Here is a 20,640-nt window from a genome sequence, read left to right on the forward strand (position 1 = left end):
AAGACAGTTGAACTGTGAACTCAATACAGTCGGCTTAGTATGAGTTTGCATATTTCGCTAACGTTGATAGATTTCGAGCTTCGAAACGCTATCGTGTAAGTCTAAACTATATAGTCAAGGTAAAATGGATCTAAACGTTTTTGTTTTAAATTTTAAGTTCAGATCTATAGAGCGTTTTTTGACTTTGTTCAGTCTTTACTTAATTTAAACACAGATTTATGTCAGACAACACTGTCTAGTTTTAACTTAAATCTGAGCAATGTCAAAGTACGCTGCGGAAACTTGTAAAACCGGTAGTACTAAATTGGCGATTTTAAAACAAGAGGCTTTAGATTCATTATATTCTGATATTTTAGTGTTTCGATGCTAGAAATCTACCAACATTATGGAAATGTGCAAACTCGTACCACCTAGTACTATTATTCATACGATACAATTATACCTACCATTCAAATGTTAAGAGACGCGGCTTGACACCTGCTAATTTCACTTGCTAAAATTTTGTAATGTTAACGAAGTCATGAGTGAAGTTAGCAGGAGAGACAAAACCACGCCTGGTAGCATTTGAACAGGATAAGGATACGTTTCCACTAAAACGGACTGTAGCTGAGATGTTTTCAACCAATTTTATTTATTAACCAATTTTCAATCAATTAGCTGTCAGTGTCATAGGGATCAAGGTTCGCCGCGCCGATTATAGATTATTATTGAGAGATGAGGTGGATTATCACGTATCTATGAAACACGTCTGCCATTTAGTGGAAACGTAACCTAAAACTAGCATTTGAGCACAAAAGTTTGCAGCGCTGTCATCATGTACATAAGCACTTAAGAGTAGGTATGCAGTCAATTAACTACAGAATTTTGCTAGACTAAAAAATAAATAGTTAAACAATATTATTACCTAGCGACGTTTTAAATAAGTGTTTATAACTCTCTTAAATTACAAACTTTGGCGAAATATAACAATATACTATGAATCATTTAGAACAGCCTAGCTATCAAATGCACTGCTGGTAACTTCGAGTTTTTTAATAGGTTGTGTGTCCACCAAAATATAAAATGGATTGTGTTATATTTAAACCAATTTACAACTGATAAAGCTAAGCTAGTAAATAAAGTTTAGACAATGTGGCTAATTCTGTTAAACCCAATCTTTAAACTAAACTAAAATGACAGTCTAAATGTATAGCTATCCGTTTCATCATGGTCCATGCAGAAAAATAAAGCATTTTTAGACCTGTCAATTTCAAGTTCAACGAGAGATTTTGTACAACAGAATTAGCCACGATTGTTTTGTTCAATTGAACGATTGAAATTGCACCTTATTGGAACGAAATAACGTTTAAATTTGGGATTTTTGTCTTAACGTTGTTTGGGCGTTTTTTTTTGTATGAAGCTTAGCAATTGATTGTCTTGCTTGTATAGAAGTAGCCTAGCTTAGCATCGAAACAAGTTATTTGCGTACTTTTATTTCTTTCTTTATTTCTCTCTGCTCTCTTATAAGAATTGACGAATAATAGGTACCTACACGATTGTAAACTGACTAGAAATAAATATATAAATTAGTTACATGAATTATTCTAACAATAAATACTAACGTATGTAAAATTAACTTTGTTATTATAATAAAAATACTAGGAAATTAATGTTGAAGATCAAAATTACGATTTAACTAAGTAATTGTTATTAGAACTAAGTGTTTTAAATTTCTTATTTTTCTAAAGCATGATAACAATTTAACAGGGATAATCGTGAAATTCACTTTCGGATATTTTCCAGAGTTACTTATTACCGTGCTGCCGTACTTTCAACCTAATATTCAAAAGTGACGATAATTACTCCTAGCACGAGTTTGCACATGTCGAAAACTTTGATAGTTTTCGTTAACTACCAATTTTACATGTTAGTGTAGATGTATAGAGGAACTCGATACCGAATTTCGTTTTCAAAAACTACTGAGTAGAGACTGCTAGCAGAAACTTAGAAGGTACTAGGTAATTAACATTTAAAAATTAGGATTGTTTGTAAATGCATTTGATAATGACCCCAAAATAAAAGCGGCTTAACTTAAAGTATTTAAATTTTTATACTTAATTTTATTTTATTATTCAATTCAATTCAATTCTTTTAGTAAAAATACAATCCATTTTATATGCTTTCTTATTACAATTCTTTGGTATACAAATGTGGACTTTATTTATATTCGCTGTTGTGCGGTATTCGTTTGTGCATTAACGACAGCTGCGATCTATTTTGGTGTATCATAATATTATCATAATTATGCGGCAGGAGGTTCAAATATGTACATTGTACATCATTAATTTATGGTAAACCGTCAAAGCAGTCATTTCAAAATATCTTTCAACCCCGAATGTTAACAGCGATCTTTCCGTTACTCGGACCATTCAAACGTAGTTTGGTTCTCATTAACCAATCAAATTCAATGTAATCAAAACTAATATATCTACGTCTGTGGTTTGCCAGATTTCCGTAAATATAAGTAATTTTAGTTACACGGGTTGTAAGATTTGTATGTAAATTCTTTAGATCGTGTAATTATGAAATGGAATATTTTAACGGATATCTGGAAAACCACTGATACAGATATTAAGGTGTTCCTGAAATATATTTACGAGATTTCATTAAGTTTGGTTAATATTCAAGTGAGAGCCAAACGCATAAACCTTTTCTGAAATATAACCGCTGATAAAAACGGAACCTTCGTGTGCGAGTCCAACTCGCACTTGACCGGATTTTTTGATTGGCCGCCATTTTTCACTCAGCTTTCAAACACAATAGAGTCTCTTTTTTATGTCTCATATCTATCATGAATGCAAAGGGAATTATTCTTAAATAGGAAGGTACATATTATTTACTTGATTAGATAAGGAGATAAGTCCACATAAAAAATAAAATAAAATTAAGAGTTTTATATTCGAGGAATGACGCTATTTTGAAATGAATACTATGAAAATTTACATACATTTCTTTAGATAAAGAGATAAGTACACATAAAAAAATTATAAAGTTAAGAGTTTTATATTCGAGGAATGATATTTTGAAATGAATACTATGAAAATTTACATACATTTCTCAAGAACAAATATCGTGTACCTACATATAAGTTATAACCATTACTGAATAACAGTGTTTTCTTTAAAGCTACATAAGTAACATTTTGGATTTTTTGGGAGTATTTTGCCACGATGTCTGTTTTTGAAAATCGAACAAGTGAGCATCTAGCTAATATGCCTTCTTTCGAATTATTTCAACATAATCTACTCTAATTGAAATGAGATGCTTTCATATTGAAATAACTGGATAGATGGTTTGTACTCATAAAGGTAAGATGTTTGCCGCGTGTGAAACATTAAATAAGACTACCAATCAACAATTTTCATTTACTCACAGTTGCAAAATAATGCATTATTCTCTTACATTAAAATAGGAAAAACTGAGTCCAGTAGAAGATCATGTAGTCGTGTAGCTTATATAAACAACGTATTCATAGATATATGTAGTTCCATTTGTGTCCACGTTCGCGAACAATGCGTCATCAATATTTATATAATATATTCCATTCATTTATGTTACAAGTGACAAAATCCACATATATTCAATAAACAAATAGTGAACGCTGTCCTATTTCAATTCTCTTATATTACATTGTAGCAAATCTATGGTATATAAAACTATATACTTTCAAACGAAGGGCGTCCTGATAAAAGCGGCTATCTGAGATTTTATTAAAAACGATTTTACAATTTCCTTACCGTAGATCGCTATTCATTTTGTTCTATATTTAAATTGAAAAATTACTTTATGTGTAAAATACACTTGAATAAGATGTCAAATGTACAATTTGTCTTAACATTATAATTAGTTGTATGTATTCGAGCAAAACGGAACGGTTATGGGAGAGATAGTGAATTATATATAAAGGGGTTGAATGGACGATCTTTACAAGCGTATATCACAGACACCTGTATAGATCGTTTCAACGAATAGTTCCTGTGGCGTCGTTATATTGGCTCACCTGTCTGTCTAAGTCATTGGCATCATATTGGCATGAGAAGACGCAGATTTTGTTTATTTCCATAAATAAGATCTGCGTCTTCTCATAACATAGACAAACAGGGGAGCCAACATAACACCATAGGAACTATTCGTTGAAACGATCGATCTATAGAGGTATCCCTTTGCTAAGCTATACGTAAACAGCCCGTGCTCATTTCTTAGCTAATGTTAAATGAATATGCAATCCTCATTATTTAAATTATGATGAAAAATTAGATATTATCAATACCACGAAATCAAAGATTTTAAGTTACGACACTTTAACTAAATTACGCAGTCGTGATTTAGTTAAACAAAAAGTAAGTAATAAAGTAAGTGATGTTGGTAATGCTATTAAATAGGTAGGTATGTATAATTTTAATGGTTTAAACAGAGCAGGCTGTTCACGCCTAAACTATTCCAACATAAGTTATCCAGAACAATGTGTGGGACATTCAGTGTGGATGGCTATCAACAAGCTGTGCAAGCGAAAATGATCTGAAGGATCACCTGTACAATGGATCAGAATGGCGTGCACATATTTGATTGATAGATTTTCCCTCTGTACCGAAGATACACTGTTGGTACTTTTTCTATCTAGGTGTGACGTCTAAGCTGTGCTCATAATTGAATTAAAAAATAAATAAATCTAAGTTTAACATTGAAAACGTTTAGGTACTTGTTGCAATTTTTTTTACCTTTTAATTAAAAATCGAATTGAAATGATCAAATTACAAACTTGACATTGGCTAATCTGTGTAAATCCAGAAGAAAAAAAAGATTAAATTAATTAGAAAATATAGACTAATGGAATTCAACTAGGTAATTATATTGCCTACTTGTAAACCATCTAAGACATGACATGCAATTGAATTGAATAATGGCATTCAATTGAATTATTATATCGTTGGCACATACACGCCTAAGATCTGGTCTAAAATTGAGACTAGCCAGTGTCTATATTGACTTAACATGAATCTGAGTAAAGCTGATTATTTTCTCATAATTATTATAATACTAGCCGATGCCCGCGACTTCGCCCGCGTGGATTTAGGTTTTTCGAAATCCCGTGGGAACTCTTTGATTTTCCGGGATAAAAAGTAGCCTATGTGCTAATCCAGGATATTATCTATCTTCATTCCACAGCCAAATCCGTCCAGTAGTTTTTGCGTGAAGGAGTAACAAACATACACACACACACACACACACACACATACAAACTTTCGCCTTTATAATATTAGTGTGAAAATCCGATTCATACAATTTTAAATTACCATGTTGAAGACCAACAATCTAATATTGCATAACCCAGCTAATTTAGAAGTTTGAATAGCTGTGGCCAAGGTGCACTGATCTGAAAGGCACTTCTAGCATGTCCTAAGCTCCTTATGATATACTAAGAAATCTTAAAAAGATTTAAGTAATGCTTAGACGTCTCAACCTCGGAGTAGTGACAACAATAGAAAGGTAATAGAAGACCCACTCAATTCATCGCACGCTAAAGACGCATTCACACACACGCGTGTGACATTCAGCGGTTACACACTCATCCGAGGATATAAATTATAAAAACCTCGGAACGAATTCGGATATTGTTTACGCACTAATCCAATCTCTGATCCAAATCAAAAGTATTGAGTGGACATCTTTGACATTATCTACGTCATAATGTCCGATTTGAATCCGAGGCACATCAAACATTGTCACGAATGACGGAGAAAAATCGGATGACGGAAGTCGGATCTAGTGTGTAAGCTACCATACAAATAGTTCTGTGAGTACCTACTTCGGAACTTATTCTCACGGATTCGGATCGGATGAGTGCATAACCGCCCTAATTCGACTTTGTTCAGCCTTGAGATATTTAAAACGGGACAGATTTATCTCTCACAGAAATCTATCCCTATTTATAAAGTTGGAGCAAAGTCAATTAGCTTAAGTCAGCCAAATGCGGGCTGCATTTGGCTGACTTAGCTGAGGTATTGTCATAGGTGAGTGCATCTGTTACTCATCACGCGCTGTATCAAGCCACCATCTTGTAACCCTTCTATTTGGTGATATTGTTTCTAATCAGTTGATGATTATGAATTCTCTTAGCATAAACACAGCGACACCCTGTCACCCGCCCGAGTGGACTCGGGGCAAAACGCTAGTAAGCTCCTAAATTAGATATGACGTCATATATTTATTTACATTCTGAAACGAGCGGGACAAATCATCGTTTGGTATTACGTAATTATTTTGCAAAAGTCTGGAACTGAAACCTTTGAAATTATCAATAAGGGCAAGCATGCTTTGACGTTGTTAATTTTGTAATTTTCTGGTTCCATATACTTTATTTATGCACAAACTTACCTCAAAATTTTACTTAAAGCATAGATGTTTCATGGGTCATGACTTTAAAAATAAATATAACTTTACGATGTTATTTTTGTTGCTAAGAATATGTAATGAAGAAATAAATGGAATACCTATCTGACTTAGTCTTAGGACTAGATCAATAAAAAACAGAATTAAGTAGGTGTCAACTGTCAACATACTTAATACGTACGGACGCTTGATTTAATGTAAATTGTAATGTTAATAAAAAGAGCACGCATTTAATAAAATAAATACCTCCCTAATACCAGCAACAATTGATCACTTTCCTACTTTTTTGGAAATTGCTCGAATAACTTAGGGAATTGCATAGCAAGGGGTCCAAGGAAACGTACTTATGTTTGTTATAGTGTATGGATATCATGAAACATAATTTATACATACAATTTACTTGCAAAAGATTTCTCTATAAGCTGGATCTGTACATAGTTTATTTGAAACCTGTGATCGTTACGGACGGCGCATATTTGTCTAAAGGCTGAAACAAACAAAACGCGTGGCGGAAACTGCACGACAGGCTGTCACACTGAACTCGCGCTTACGCGTGTATAATTTCCAAAGGTGACTGCTGGAGTGTAGACGTATTCTTGCAGCGGTTGCAGATTAGATTAGAGTGTGAACATAGTGGATACGTTGTTTATTACAAGGAGCTTTATGAAGCGCGCCATCACGACAGAACGCAGTTTAGCGCGCGTTTCAATGTAAACCCCTTCATAAGTTCCTTGAATAACAACTTCTATAGAAGCCACATTAAACGCGTTGTCGTCACGCGTAATATCTGTTTCACGCTTAATTCTACTGACGCTACACCGATCCTCAAAGAAACCTATGTATCGTCAGCACCAAACTTTAGCGGAACTATTAAGTTACTTCTCTCTACCTATCTTTAATTTCTCTAAGGTACTCGTACGTTATACCCCTAACTTAACCAAACGGTTACACCATTCATAATCCTAGACCACTCTATACCAATAAAATATATTAATAATTTAGTAAACCTTATTAAAATCTAAAGATTTATGAAGAAAGACGAATGAAATGCATGAAACAATATTCTGGATAACTTATCAAAAACACTTTTATAATAATTATTATTATTTTGAAAGGTTAGGCATTTAAACGTTAAGTATTTTCTCGAAAAGGTAACTTAAATACAGCGGGAGTAGTTACTCGTAAATACAACAAGAAATAGTTAAGAGGGCTCTCTCCGTCACTCGTTTCATACCATTTCATACAATCGTAGTTCCAATTTCATTTGAATATTAAGCAATTAAAGTCCATGAAATTTTGCAGACATATTCTAGAAACTAATAGCTATGTCTGTGGTTTTCCAGATTTCTGTTAAAATATTCGGTTTCAAAGTTACGCGGTCTAAAAATTTTCATACAAATCTTTGAGCCCCTGTAATTTTAAAACTACATATTTTTAGAAAAATATAAAACACCACAGACACAGATATTAGTTTCTAGAATATGTCTGCAAAATTTAATGGACTTTGGTTGCTTCATATTCAAATGAAATTGGAACTACGATTGTATGAAATGGTATGAAACGAGTGACGGAGAGAGCCCTGTTAACATAATAAGTCGTCTGTCAACTTTTATTAAATCTAAAATTCCTTTATGCGTTCGAAAGATTCCTAATAAAACAAAAACGTATAAACCACTAAGTTAATAAATTAGGAAAAAATTATCAAAGAAGTGCTTGAAGCTAAACTATGCTAAGCGATAGAAAAATTAAATAAACGAAGAGGATATGACTAGATCTTTTTTGTTTCATCACTACGATCTACAATTCATAAAAGCACTATGCGCATCTCTCCATATCTTTACCATATAAATAGATATAATATTATGCTTAATAATTCCGAAATCCTAAATTTTGTTTACTCCTGATTTGAATATTGGCAATCACCTTACTCACTAGCGTCGAACGGTGCTTATTAAAATGAGGTATATATCTCTAAGTCGTTCTTTGAGCGAGTTTCACTAAACGAATTTTCTGGGATGTCGTCGAAATACGATTATAGGCACAACTCACAAGCCGAATCACATCATGTAACGGGTTGTAACAGATGGGACAAAATGAAATACAATATAACCTCAGAATAAGCTTAAGGGCGAAGCGACCGGCCTGCCCGCGAAATTCAAATTTAATTTGGTTTTTCGCAATTTGTAAACTAATACGACAACTACTACTAATACTATTCTCACAAATTGGTCGATACTTTAATTAATTTCTTAAACTGGACCTTTTCAAGTAAAGATTTTTATATAAACCTGTGAGGATGATACTGTCACTGTCAGAATCAGAATACCATAAGCCTACGTTGTCGTATTAGTTTACAAATTGCGAAAAACCAAATTAAATTTGAATTTCGCGGGCAAGCCGGTCTCATGGCCCAATCAAGGTTACCTTCCCCGTGCCGTGTGACGTGTAGCCTCACTGCTACGGCCTTGTAGCGCAGTCGCTACGCGGGTAAGCGTCTACGCGTTCTACGGCGTAACGCGTGACAGGAAACAGTAGGTACCTAATAATATGAGTTGCAGTCTCCCAAGCAGAAACATAGTAAACAAGAATACCTTATCCAGAAGGTATACCTTATCCACCTTAAAAAACCTTTATGGCGATTTCACTCTCACTTGTTAGTGTTTAAGCTGTTAAATTCGCGATATTCTCTCAAAAATGTTTAGTTGTGTAAAATCGCACTATCCTTACTGTAAATTTATACACGGCAAAAGTCAAAAGCTAGTTTAACTTGGCGTTTGCTGTTTGTCATATGCATCTGAGTGGAATTAGTTTAGTGGAATCAGATTATTTAATAGGTAGAAAAATATACGACGCGAGGTTCTCAAACGAATCAATGCTTGGAATGACACCCGTTACCCTTTTTGCATAATTCTGAAACATGCAGATACTTCCATGGCATTATTCAATTTGTTCGCGAAGATTTCGACAAATCGCTATGTGCAACTCGCCTTCAGAAGACTTTTAAACGCAACGACACGGCTGATCAATATCGTCAGACCGAGGTCGTTTCGGGTCTAAGCGATTCGTGTCGCGGAGGCCACCGTTCGACGATCTACCTATTTCGCCTAAAACTCCACTTTCAATTTCACATTATATTCTACAAAGTCCTCAATCCAGTGTTCCAACTGTTACAAGGCTACGCGAGCGCTACGACGAAGTAATTGCGAACGATATAAATATGTTATAAAATTTTAGAAGTTAAATAGTATTTTTTAATCAAATTCGATTTCGTAATACTAAGACGTTCTGGAATCGAGTTTGGTTTAAATAACCCGTTGCGCGTATAAAGTTTCATTTGGAGTTAAGTTATTAATTTAGATTTTTATTCATAGGTATTTACTAAATCACGGTACGACAGTCGAATTCTTGTTGGATGGTAAAGTTTTTTGACAACGCAACGGCAAAATATCTCGATCTTATTAGTTATGACTAAGATGATTAGTGAATGAGGATACTTTGCGAACGCAATTTAGAATATTTCAGTATGAGAGTGCGGAGCTAATACGGAAAGAATATTTGCGAAGCTAGTCTATAGAGTCGCGAGTGACATGACAGTATGGAATCGGTTACGCTACGATAGTGACGACAGAGTATAAAAATTCGCGACAGACTACAGTGGACCCGAGAGTGAAGCGGCGCCGGGAGGCCGATGCGCGACGAGCTCGTCCGAGTCGTCCCTGGCTCTTTCGTCCACCGACCGTCGACCGGAAGCGGACGCCACGCCGCAGTCGGCGAGCGAGAGTAGAGACCGACAACTTCTGCCTACGTGAAAACATTTAGATACATTTAAACAATTGCAAAGCATACCCTGTATCCTAGAATCACTTTGTGGGCGATCGTTTTATACATTCAGTGAGGATATTTTTTATTCTATTTAAAACTTCGACTCGCGTCTTTGCAATATTATTTAAGGAAACGTTTAATTTTAATCAGTATAAAGATAATATACATAAGTACAATATCATTAATCGCCCGAACGCCGCGGCGCGCGGCGGCGCGCGTCGAGGTGTCGAGCGTTACTCCTACTTAACCCACGAGGTGATATATAATCATTAATCGATATATACTAAGTATGTGTTCCGCTTTGGCATCGATTTGTTCTGTAACCTAATAGCACGGCGCGAGGCGAGCCGGCGCCCGCCCGCCACCGTCGGCGCCCCGCACCCCCGCGCGTCGCCCGCGGGCAGGCGCGTGCGCGCCGCGAACACCTTCACTAATCAATTTAAACTTTACACTTACGCTTTCTCTTGAGTCCATTTGAACGCAACGAGGGACAGAGTCGTCGCCGACTTTCAGTTAAAGTCGTATCGTGTCCGTTGCGTTTAAAGCGACTTCGCTAAACGTTTAAAGGTGCCGACTTTTCTTTCACAAGACGAGATCACGTCGACGAATAATTTAAATCCGTAACACAAACAGACTCAATTCAATAAATAAGTAATATAACTTAGCATTGTAAAAAGTAACGCTAAACAATTTAAAGAAGCGTAACAGTATTGCACGAACATGATTTAAAAAGAGAAAAAAAAAAACTAGGTACCCTACGCTTTGAACGATATCGGTACAATTTTTCATTTTAAATTACGGCTTATTATTAAATCATAAACGCCTAAAACTAGAATACTATATCAATATAATATAATTATTTGTGTAAATATAAAATTCTATGTCTTGTGTGAGAGTAATATTTGACTAGAGGCGGGCGGCGGCCATGAGTATGTTCGCTACCGCACGCGGATAGCTGGCATTTAAGCGCCAACAGACCATCCAACTCGGTCAGTGCTAACCATGTTTTAAATTTTGATCAGACAAAATCGACTCTCTCTACGAAGCATCATACATGTTCGGTCCAACCAGCGTTTGTTTGGCAGCAACCAAACTGGATCGAATGCTAGCACTTTTTAACGATACCTGCACACAGAAATTAGCGGATTTGATTATTATTCATACTAATCATGCAAAATCACTATAAAATTTTAGTTTCTCAAAATGATTTTAATCATTACTTTCTTGTAGCTTTATTGACATAAAACGTAACATTAGACGAAATTTTATTCTACATGCTTTATCATTCCTGTGTACAAGTCAGTTAACAAAATAGACGCCTCTTATTCATACAAACTGCATCTTCAGATATGCCAATGCCTAGATCCAACTTACACCAGTTTAACAACTAACACCATTCCATTTTTTGCGCGTCTATACGAAAACCTACGTTATTTGGCTGATAATAATTAAATAGTTGCAACGTGTTCGTATCCGATTTGTCGGTACATCTGAAGATGTTTAAATACAAATAGGACTATTTATAACATATTTCTGTGTGCGGCCACGCAACCTTCGATTGCTCTATGCAAGGAGTATAGTGTAGAAATTATTTTTTAAAATTAATTTAGAAAGACATTTTTTTATTTGACCGGATTTATTGAACGGACGGAGATTTTCGGCTGTGAAATTTTGAATTGGTGGTATTCAGAACTATAGAGATGGCAATCGCTTTATAGAACTTCCTTGTTCTGATCGTGGAACTAAGTATTAAGATTAACAATGTTATTTTTACATTATACTCCGACCGGGCGTCGAGCACAAAGGTTATTTTGATGTATTTTTATAAATAGTGTTCTTACAGCCCGAAAAGCTACGAAAAGTGTTTTTTTGACATGAAGGAAAGGGAAATATTATAGTTGGAATATCTCTGTCTCCCACACATCAAGAATGTGTAAGTTTACGACACTTTTTATAAAAATATAATTCCTTATTCACGCCAGAAATGTTTACGCCGATTTACGTTTAATGCTTCTAGGTAAGTAAATGGCACGTATACATTTTTGGCCGATTCTTGTTATTTAAAGCTGTTATTTTCAATACAACGGCACTCCGGGTACGGAACCCGCCCGCGCGCACGCATTAACATCTAAGGTATCTCAATATTATAATTTTATACTTGGTACGTTTTGATTATGAATCTATTTACTTTCTGTAGAAATTACGCTAGTACTTTTTTTTTGTTATCCGTGCCGCTTGGTCACTGCTGGCTCCCTGGACGTGTCTCACTCCATTAACACCTTAACATGTATAGATTTATATATGTTTATATAGACACACATACACACACATGAAATAAATACACAGGGGTACGCGCTCTTTGAGAATTGACTTCGCATTTAACTGCGAGTGACCGCCCGCACACGAACACTACAGTTACTGCCCACGAAGCGTTATTTCGTAGATATGTGTACTACAGTTAGTACTTACTACCACTTTTATATGCTACGTCGATGTACGGTCGGCCTCAGAATTCGAGTAGCAATTTCGCGAAACTATTGTATCTGAAACCTGTCGCACTGATCTTTTTCTATAAACACACACCTAACGCATGTGCATAACCGTGCCACGCGAATATGAAAGGTGCTAAACGACTTACAGCCTTTGACTGTACCTGCGCAGATATCTCATATTTGAGAATGACTATTTTATGTCTCTCACATAAATCTGTCTTATTTTATCTCTAAGTAAAGTCTGAGGTCTATAGATCTCGGCTGTTCTTAGAAGTCGTTAGCACACCGGCGCATTCTTACGACTTAAATATGCCATATCAGTAAAGATGTTAATCGAATGCTAACTTTCAAGATTGACATATAATATCCCAAACTTTTATATGGAAGCAGCAATGAAGTGGATAAGTTAAATTTAGTGTTAAATTATTATAAAATGAAGAATACAGATCTACGAAGCGACGTTACGTGGACGTGGCACTTAATTTTAACAATTTCCTAAGGACTTTTAAAGCTTGCCACCTCTGCAAACTACGGATTTAACGAACGGCCAATTAGAATTGATCTGAAACTCGACATCAAAAGGACATTGCCTATGTCAAAAATAAATTTTATTTCTTAAAAATTTAAGATTAATTATAATGTATTATTAAATAGAGGGTCTTCCAAAATACGTAAAATCACGGTAAGTAGTTTTGAGTTGGATAATCATTTTAAATTACCGATTAAATTAAAAAAGACGTCAAATGCTTATCACGTCATACTTCACTATTTTATTTACGTTCTTTTATAACGAGTTGATGATTTGATCAGTTGGCTAATTCACTATTGTGTCGGTATACCTACTAGGTAGGTAGCTAGCTACATTTCTGGTAGCCTCACAAATAAGTAGTGCAAAGGCCGATCAAAAGCTAGTATTTTGCAAGGGCACACGATAAAATTATTTTTGGAACAACTGTAATGGATAGAGATTGGCGTGCGTGGGATGTGTCCCGCAATCTAAGATTATTTATTTTGACTAAAACATTGAGAACTATCTACAAAATCTTCTAGATAACAAATTGGGGACTCCGACGCGCCAATTTTACTCTAATGAGGTTAAATTATTGTCTATATGTCATACGGGCTATTAGGAACAAATCCTAGCCTAACGGGAGGTACCTAATGGTTTTTGGTTCTTAAAAAAAGTATGGAAAATCGCTCATGGCGACTTTTTGTAGTGATACAGCTGCGCGTATCTTGAACGCGATTCTGAACGCGACAGTAGCGATACAGAATACGGGGCCACAGGGGCCAGCAATGCCCCTGTGGCCCCATATTATACCTGTATCGCAACCTTTTTACGTATACTACCAATGTAGGTACTATTGTATCTACTTGCACTAATGTATCGCTGCAAAAAGTCGCCGAGACGATCTCTCAAACAAGGTGGGTATCAGAATATGAAGTCGTATCACTATGTTTACGAACCTGCAGGTCAGTTTTGCATCTTGTAGTCATGTAGTGCCATATTACCGCTATAGCACTAACATTGGTAACTAGATAATTTTCAAATTACCGGTAATTTTAAGTTTAAGTGCGGAATTTCACGTAAAGTGGCAGATTTTGAAACTTTAGGCCTACATTCACTTAAACTAAATCGTTAAACCGGTAAACTTTGTATACTTGAAGCGAGCAAATGTTTGTAAAATTCATAGTAGCCATACCGTAGATACTATTTTTAAGAACCAAAGCGTTTAGGTAATCAAGGATTATTAAGATTTTGGTTCAACCTCGGCAGTGTGCGGGCGGCTTTAGAGAGCGCAACAACTAATATGCATAAACGGTCTGTACAATCCATTATTAAGGTTTATATTTTTTATATCACAGCCCATTTTGGAATTTACAACGAATCAAAACATAATAATTATCTCAAAATGAAGGCCTTAAGTATCTCGGTAATATTTGAAGTGCACTTCGATTTGTACACAGCGTTTTATGAACATTTAATTTAATAACATCGTGTTTATTTAATTTTACTAACATGTAGGTTGTGGGGCGCCGAGCTGGCCTTCGGGAGCGTGACGAAAAATTTTGACAGTTAGTATGGTTATTATCCCAGACTAGAGAAAAAAGATAGACGGATTACGAGGTGCCAAAATTTTAACTGGATAGACCAATTCCATGACAGTTCCATTTAAATGCTATGTGACATACACTCAGTGGTCAAGAAAACATGTTTATTGACGTGGATTCCGTTTATCTTTTTATTCTTTAGCGTGTATTTTGCAAATAAGAACTGTTTCGTTTTAATCTGTCAAAAGTTAAGTTAATTTTATGTCCAATTTATTCACTATGTAAAGTTCGATCGACAGTCATTAAGAAAGAACTACTAGTGTTTCAAACGTTGTCAGTTTAATTTAGAGTCGTGTCCATTTCAAATTGTATCCCGTTTAACTTGGCACAGCTCAGCATAATAGCTTACAGACACACACACCAATAAAATTTAACAAAATATAGGCTACTCCGATAGTGATATATACCGCAGTACTTATATTATGTGTGATGCACGGTGAAGGGAGGCAACAGTGTCGCGAGCCGCGCGGGGACGCGTCTTGGCCTATAAGTCTACGGCTAACAACTCAACGTAGAACGGAACGCGCCGAGAGCGCCATCTATACTACAAACAAAACAACAAAACGTGCGAAGACGCGTGCCCCATCACGGCGTTACAATTTATGCAATATACAATAATTAAAATACATTTTTCTTATTCTCAACTTACTTAATAAATTCAGTTTGGCTTAGTTCAAGCAAATAACTAGTATAATAAATTTATGTTAAAAGTTTTCAGTTAAACATTAAGTACTTAGAAGTAGAAGTATGATTACGAATGACAAAATTTTTATAACGTGTCATTTAATAATAATAATAATAATTTAATCAAAGTTAATAAATTGTATATATAATAATATAATAGAGTAATTTAATGATTAATCGATAATGATAAGAATGAAGCTTTCCTACGCGCCGATCAATTAATTACTTTAACTAATATAGTATACGCGCCGCGTGGGCTTGCATATATCTTTAGGTAAGTAATGTAGTTAATGATATTTACTATACAATAAATGTTTATTAAATTCCTTAGAATTTTTGATAATACGCAAACAAGCCCACCGCGGGTAAACGGGACTTGCCGGCAGCATTCTGAAAACAACAAAACGAATATGTTATTTATACTTAAATAATAATTAATTAATTTAAATACTTATAACGATTGGAAAAATTGCTGATCAGAAACTTTTGTTTACAATACCAAGACAAACTTTAAAGGAAATAAATGACAAAGATCACTGCTACGCAGTCAATAGTCAACACCTTGATTAACGTCTATCTTTTTCTGTTAGTCCCTGTCCCATTGATTGTTGCCAAACTTGATGTCAGGCTCGATTGTTGCCATACGAAAAGATTGTAGATTTAAGTATAGTAACTATTATTATAATACAGGTGTAACCAGAACGCCAGCAAAAACTTAGCGTAATCATTTTACTACCTAAACGCAATCCAATGCAATTAATCTTAATAAATATTTATTAAGGTTATTCGGCCGTAGTTTTAGTGATTCCGTATTTTTCAAGCCCGCAATGTATAGCGAGCAAAATTCGAGTCAATGCCTCACCTACGACGCGATACGACGCGGCCTCCGAGTAGCCTACTTACGCAACTTTCGTTGACCTCTAGCGTCAGTCAAATGTTTTATTTGCAATATATCGTGAACTTAAAAAAAATACAGGATTTTTTCGTAGTTTTTTTATAGTATCTCATCATCTGTACTATCAGCTGTCTTCGTTTTTGCTAACGTTCTGGTTGCACCCTGTATGTTGGTGATGGTGGTATGAACGCTACCTTGGGCATGTGGTGCGCGCGCGGGGACGGCGTCATGGGTTAGTAAGGCCGGTTGGCATCCTTGGGCCGCTTCAGCTGCACCTTTAGCCGCTTCATGCCGATTTGAAACCCGTTCATCGCCTGGATGGCCGCCTGGGCCGACGTCGGGTTGTCGAATGACACAAAGCCTGTCAAACGACAACAAATTAGCAATATACCTACAGTACGACAAGGATCTTTTGGCACTTGAATGAGATTGACAGGGGGGTGTAGAACAAAGGCTGCCAGCAAATAAAATCTCCTCAATTTTAGAGACTATAGTGCAAATGTTCATGTTGAAAATCGCGTAAGTTTTGTCTAATTTTAACTGAAAGAAAAAAAATTAATAATCCTGTTTTACTTTAAAACTAGCAGACACCCTACGTGTGCTACGACGCTAAAAAAAGAATTGCATTGTTTTAGTGGTTTAAAACCATCTTCGCATTATTGCCTTTCTAATGAAACTGACCTGGGGCACATCGGCATCGGTTGGAAAGTCTATAATGCCAAGTTTACAACGGATATAGGTAGAAAGTAGAAACATTTTTTGTGTTTTATATAATATTAGGATGTGGAAAATTGACAAATAAAATAATGCGTTAGAAGAACCAGCTATGATCTGAGTTACAATCACTTCCGTTCTGTGGTAACAATGCAAACTAGAAGGCAACAAGGAATCGTACCAAAACATTTGCTCTGGTTAGTGGCCCGATCAATGAAGACCTTGCTACTGATCACATTTCCGAACGGCAGGAACATCTGCATCAGCTCTGCATCGCCGAACTCCTGCGGTAAGTGGTAAATGAAGAGGTTGCAGCCCTCGGGGCCCGAGATGGAGCAGCCTGGAAACACGAGAAAATCTTTAAAGAACTCACAAATCTGCTCTTAAACACCAGCATTTTGATTAATACTAATAAATCTATTACAATTCTACCACTTCTATAAGTTACCCTGAGGTACCTGCGCAGAAATTTTATTTTTGAATGGCGCGAAAATATCTCAGTCAATCATAACGCGTGCCCGTCCGCTATTGGTTGTTGCCTACGCGCCATGTTTTCTACGTGCGAATTATGAGTGAGATAGCATGAGTCTCTGTTGTTCTTTTTTCAAACTCATTCGGTTCTAATCGGCGTTTGGTTGCGCTTTTCTGCGCAAACGAATTTTGCCAATTATGCAACTTATAAAAGTGGTAGTAGGTAGGTACTTATTATACTTTAAGTTTCTTATTTCAACCTTCAACAAAATCGTATTGAAGAAGACACAAGTATTACACAATATACAATTCATACACACGAATAAAGCAGTAGTACATCGAAACAATGATACAGTGAAAGAATAAAATGTGAAATGGTTAGATTATTCGAACGACAATTGCAAAGCTTTCTATGAAACTGTACAAGTCGTGCTATGCTCCCAATTAACACTCAAACTCCCAATAACACTCAAACTATTAACATAGAATAGTACAGATATCATACTCAATGAATGGCACAGAAACTGTTTTCCAAGCAAGAATAGTTACGTACATTTTGAATACACAAAAAAAGAAGTCACATATTCTATAAGAGTAGGTACCTACTTATAGTAGAATAGTTGAAGCTTATTGCTCCTACTTTATTTTACGTCACTAAAGTTGGATTCGTATATTCAACTTATCTACTAATAGAGAATGCCCGCGACTTCGTCCGCGTGGATTTAGGTTTTTAAAGATCCTGTGGGAACTGTTTGATTTTCCGGGATAAAATGTCTATGTCAATTACAGGGACGCAAGCTACCTCGGTACCAAATTTCATACGAATCGGTTAAGCGGATGGGTTTTTGGGAATCCCGTGGGAACTCTTTGATTTTCCGGGATAAAAAGTAGCCTATGTCCGTCCCCGGGTATAAGCTAACCCTGTACCAAATTTCGTCAGAATCGGTTCAACTGTTGGGCCGTGAAAAGGTGGCAGACAGACAGACGGACAGACAGACACACTTTCGCATTTATAATATTAGTAAGGATTAGTATGGATAAGTATGGAAGTATGGATATGGATAATCTGCCGATAACTTACCTAGCAATGTTATTTGTCAAAAAAGACCATACAATTTTTGACAAATAACAACGTTGCTAAGTAACATTATGGACAGATTGCAGATAGATTGGATATAGGAATCCAATGTTGAATATGCACTTTAGAAAGAAACGAAGACAAAACTATACATAGGTATTTTTGATTTTTTTATTATTATGCAACCAATAGCTGTGCAGTAAAATGTATTTAAGGGTCCAATTCGCTATGGTTTTTCTTACTGGAAAACAGTTAAGTACCGGATATTACCAAAGTCGTTGAAGAGAAATGATGGCTTATTTGAGGGCGGTTCGCTAAGTTGGCAATTTCGCACTTAATTGGATTAGTGGTTTCCTCTTTGAGAATTTAAGACTATTGATTTTGAATTAAAATATTCGTTAGGGTCTTACCGAACTTGATAATTGTAGCATCTGAGATAATTATCGATTTTGCGGTTGTATCAATATTGTGTTGTTTTATTGAGTTAAGAATTTCAGTCCCTCCCCCGTGTCTTGAAATAAGATTAAATCGCTGATACTAAAAGTCTCGTGTGTGTTAATTACGATAATTTTAGGACTGGAAGCAAGCTTTTTTTTTTAATTGTCAAGACTATGAATCAAATGTGATTTTAAAATAACTGTTGCAGACTAGAAAAACAGCGCTCGGCCTTTTATCAGGATAACATCAGCTCGTCTTTCGTGAGTTTGGTGAAACACAGACAGATGAAATCTTTACATAAAACATATTGAAAACTCACTTTTCTGGTAATGTATTAAACCGTGATCCCTTGTTACATAGCTTGTTCAAGAGAATTTGCTTGCCACAGCCTTCAGACATGTTTTATAACAGATCTCATATTCAATTTTTTTTAAAGTCTTTTGTGCATTTGACAAATGATTTTAACGGCTTAGCGGGACGTTCTATGTCCTTTTTAACTTTTTGAGGTGAAAAACATAATTGTTAGATGATTCCATTTGCCCAGAACTCTGCAGCACCAGAGAAACCACCAAAGTCTTGCCGGCTTTTGTTACGTGCACTGTTTGATTTCTGGTTCCATTTTCTTAGAAGCGAAGAGAGATAGTCCACTAGCGAGAAAGTGATTTTAGATCGCCAGCTCAAGGCGCCACTTACCTTCTCTCTGCGCCGGCGCAATGGTGGACATCGGCGGAGGGATCGGCTGCGGAAACTGCCCATATACCGCTGGGTAAGCTGTCGAACATTAATTTGCACATTTTTCACAATGAACATTGAACATCTATTATATTGCGTGTACGACATGCATTACTAGGTCACCGATGTAACTAGACATCCTTTCAGAATGATTGATGTGGAAGAAAATTTTAATGCAAGATGTGGCTGCAATTGGTGGAACTTGCATCTAGTATTTTTATATGATGTTTCGCACTCAGTTATCCTCTGACTTGGAGATCTCTTAGAAACCCTGTTAATGCGAGTTTTGCTTTGAATAGATGCCATAGTGCCATGAACCAGTTAATGGCTCAACAAAGAGAAGTAAGTACTAGGACTTTAAGCCCTGTACAAGCCTCTGCTATAAGAAAAGAAGAACAGTCAGAAGAAACTGTTGTTATAGCTCTATGGGATGAACCAAGACTCAAAGCGAATAGACGTAAAAAGTTGGAAAACGAGCAGTCCACAATGGCCAATAACGCCGTTGATGATGATGATGTCTAATTACATTGTTTGCGTTGTACACAAAATTACATTCATAATCAAAGCTTACAAAATTAATAATAGTCATTTTTAATTGGCTGTGTATTGTTTCAGATATTATAATTGATAACGCACTAAAAATGATGGAAAAGTAAAATTAATTAAGTAGACGAATGAATATACTAGTAAAGCCGTCGTTTACCATAAATTACAGCGTGGAAAAGATAACTTTGATTTTAGGTCTGCAAACTTAGTTTTACTTTTGAAAGTAA

At 35.8% G+C, this 20,640-nt stretch overlaps 1 protein-coding gene and 1 long non-coding RNA gene across 8 annotated transcripts in view; one reads left to right on the forward strand and one right to left on the reverse strand.

The window, feature by feature from the left end:
- The first annotated feature begins 4,192 nt into the window (after positions 1-4,192).
- LOC123869668 lies at positions 4,193-15,277 on the forward strand. The gene is made up of 3 exons (XR_006796942.1): positions 4,193-4,639; positions 14,102-14,109; positions 15,268-15,277. It is a non-coding gene; the product is annotated as an uncharacterized LOC123869668 (long non-coding RNA).
- Positions 14,118-20,640, reverse strand: part of LOC123869656 (CUGBP Elav-like family member 4) — an 895,280-nt gene continuing 888,757 nt past the window's right edge. For 5 of the 7 annotated variants that reach the window (XM_045912647.1, XM_045912645.1, XM_045912651.1 and 2 more), the window contains 4 exons: positions 19,829-19,906; positions 17,330-17,506; positions 16,629-16,795; positions 14,118-15,929 (listed from right to left, as the gene is read on the reverse strand). In XM_045912647.1, the coding sequence (XP_045768603.1) occupies positions 16,668-16,795; positions 17,330-17,506; positions 19,829-19,906 (383 nt within the window). In that variant the 3' untranslated portion in view covers positions 14,118-15,929; positions 16,629-16,667. The remainder of the gene's footprint in view (positions 15,930-16,628; positions 16,796-17,329; positions 17,507-19,828; positions 19,907-20,640) is intronic. The other 2 variants (XM_045912648.1, XM_045912646.1) reach the window with 1 other exon arrangement.

The sequence above is a fragment of the Maniola jurtina genome, chromosome 11 (assembly GCF_905333055.1).
Source record: "Maniola jurtina chromosome 11, ilManJurt1.1, whole genome shotgun sequence".
NCBI lineage: Eukaryota > Metazoa > Arthropoda > Insecta > Lepidoptera > Nymphalidae > Maniola > Maniola jurtina.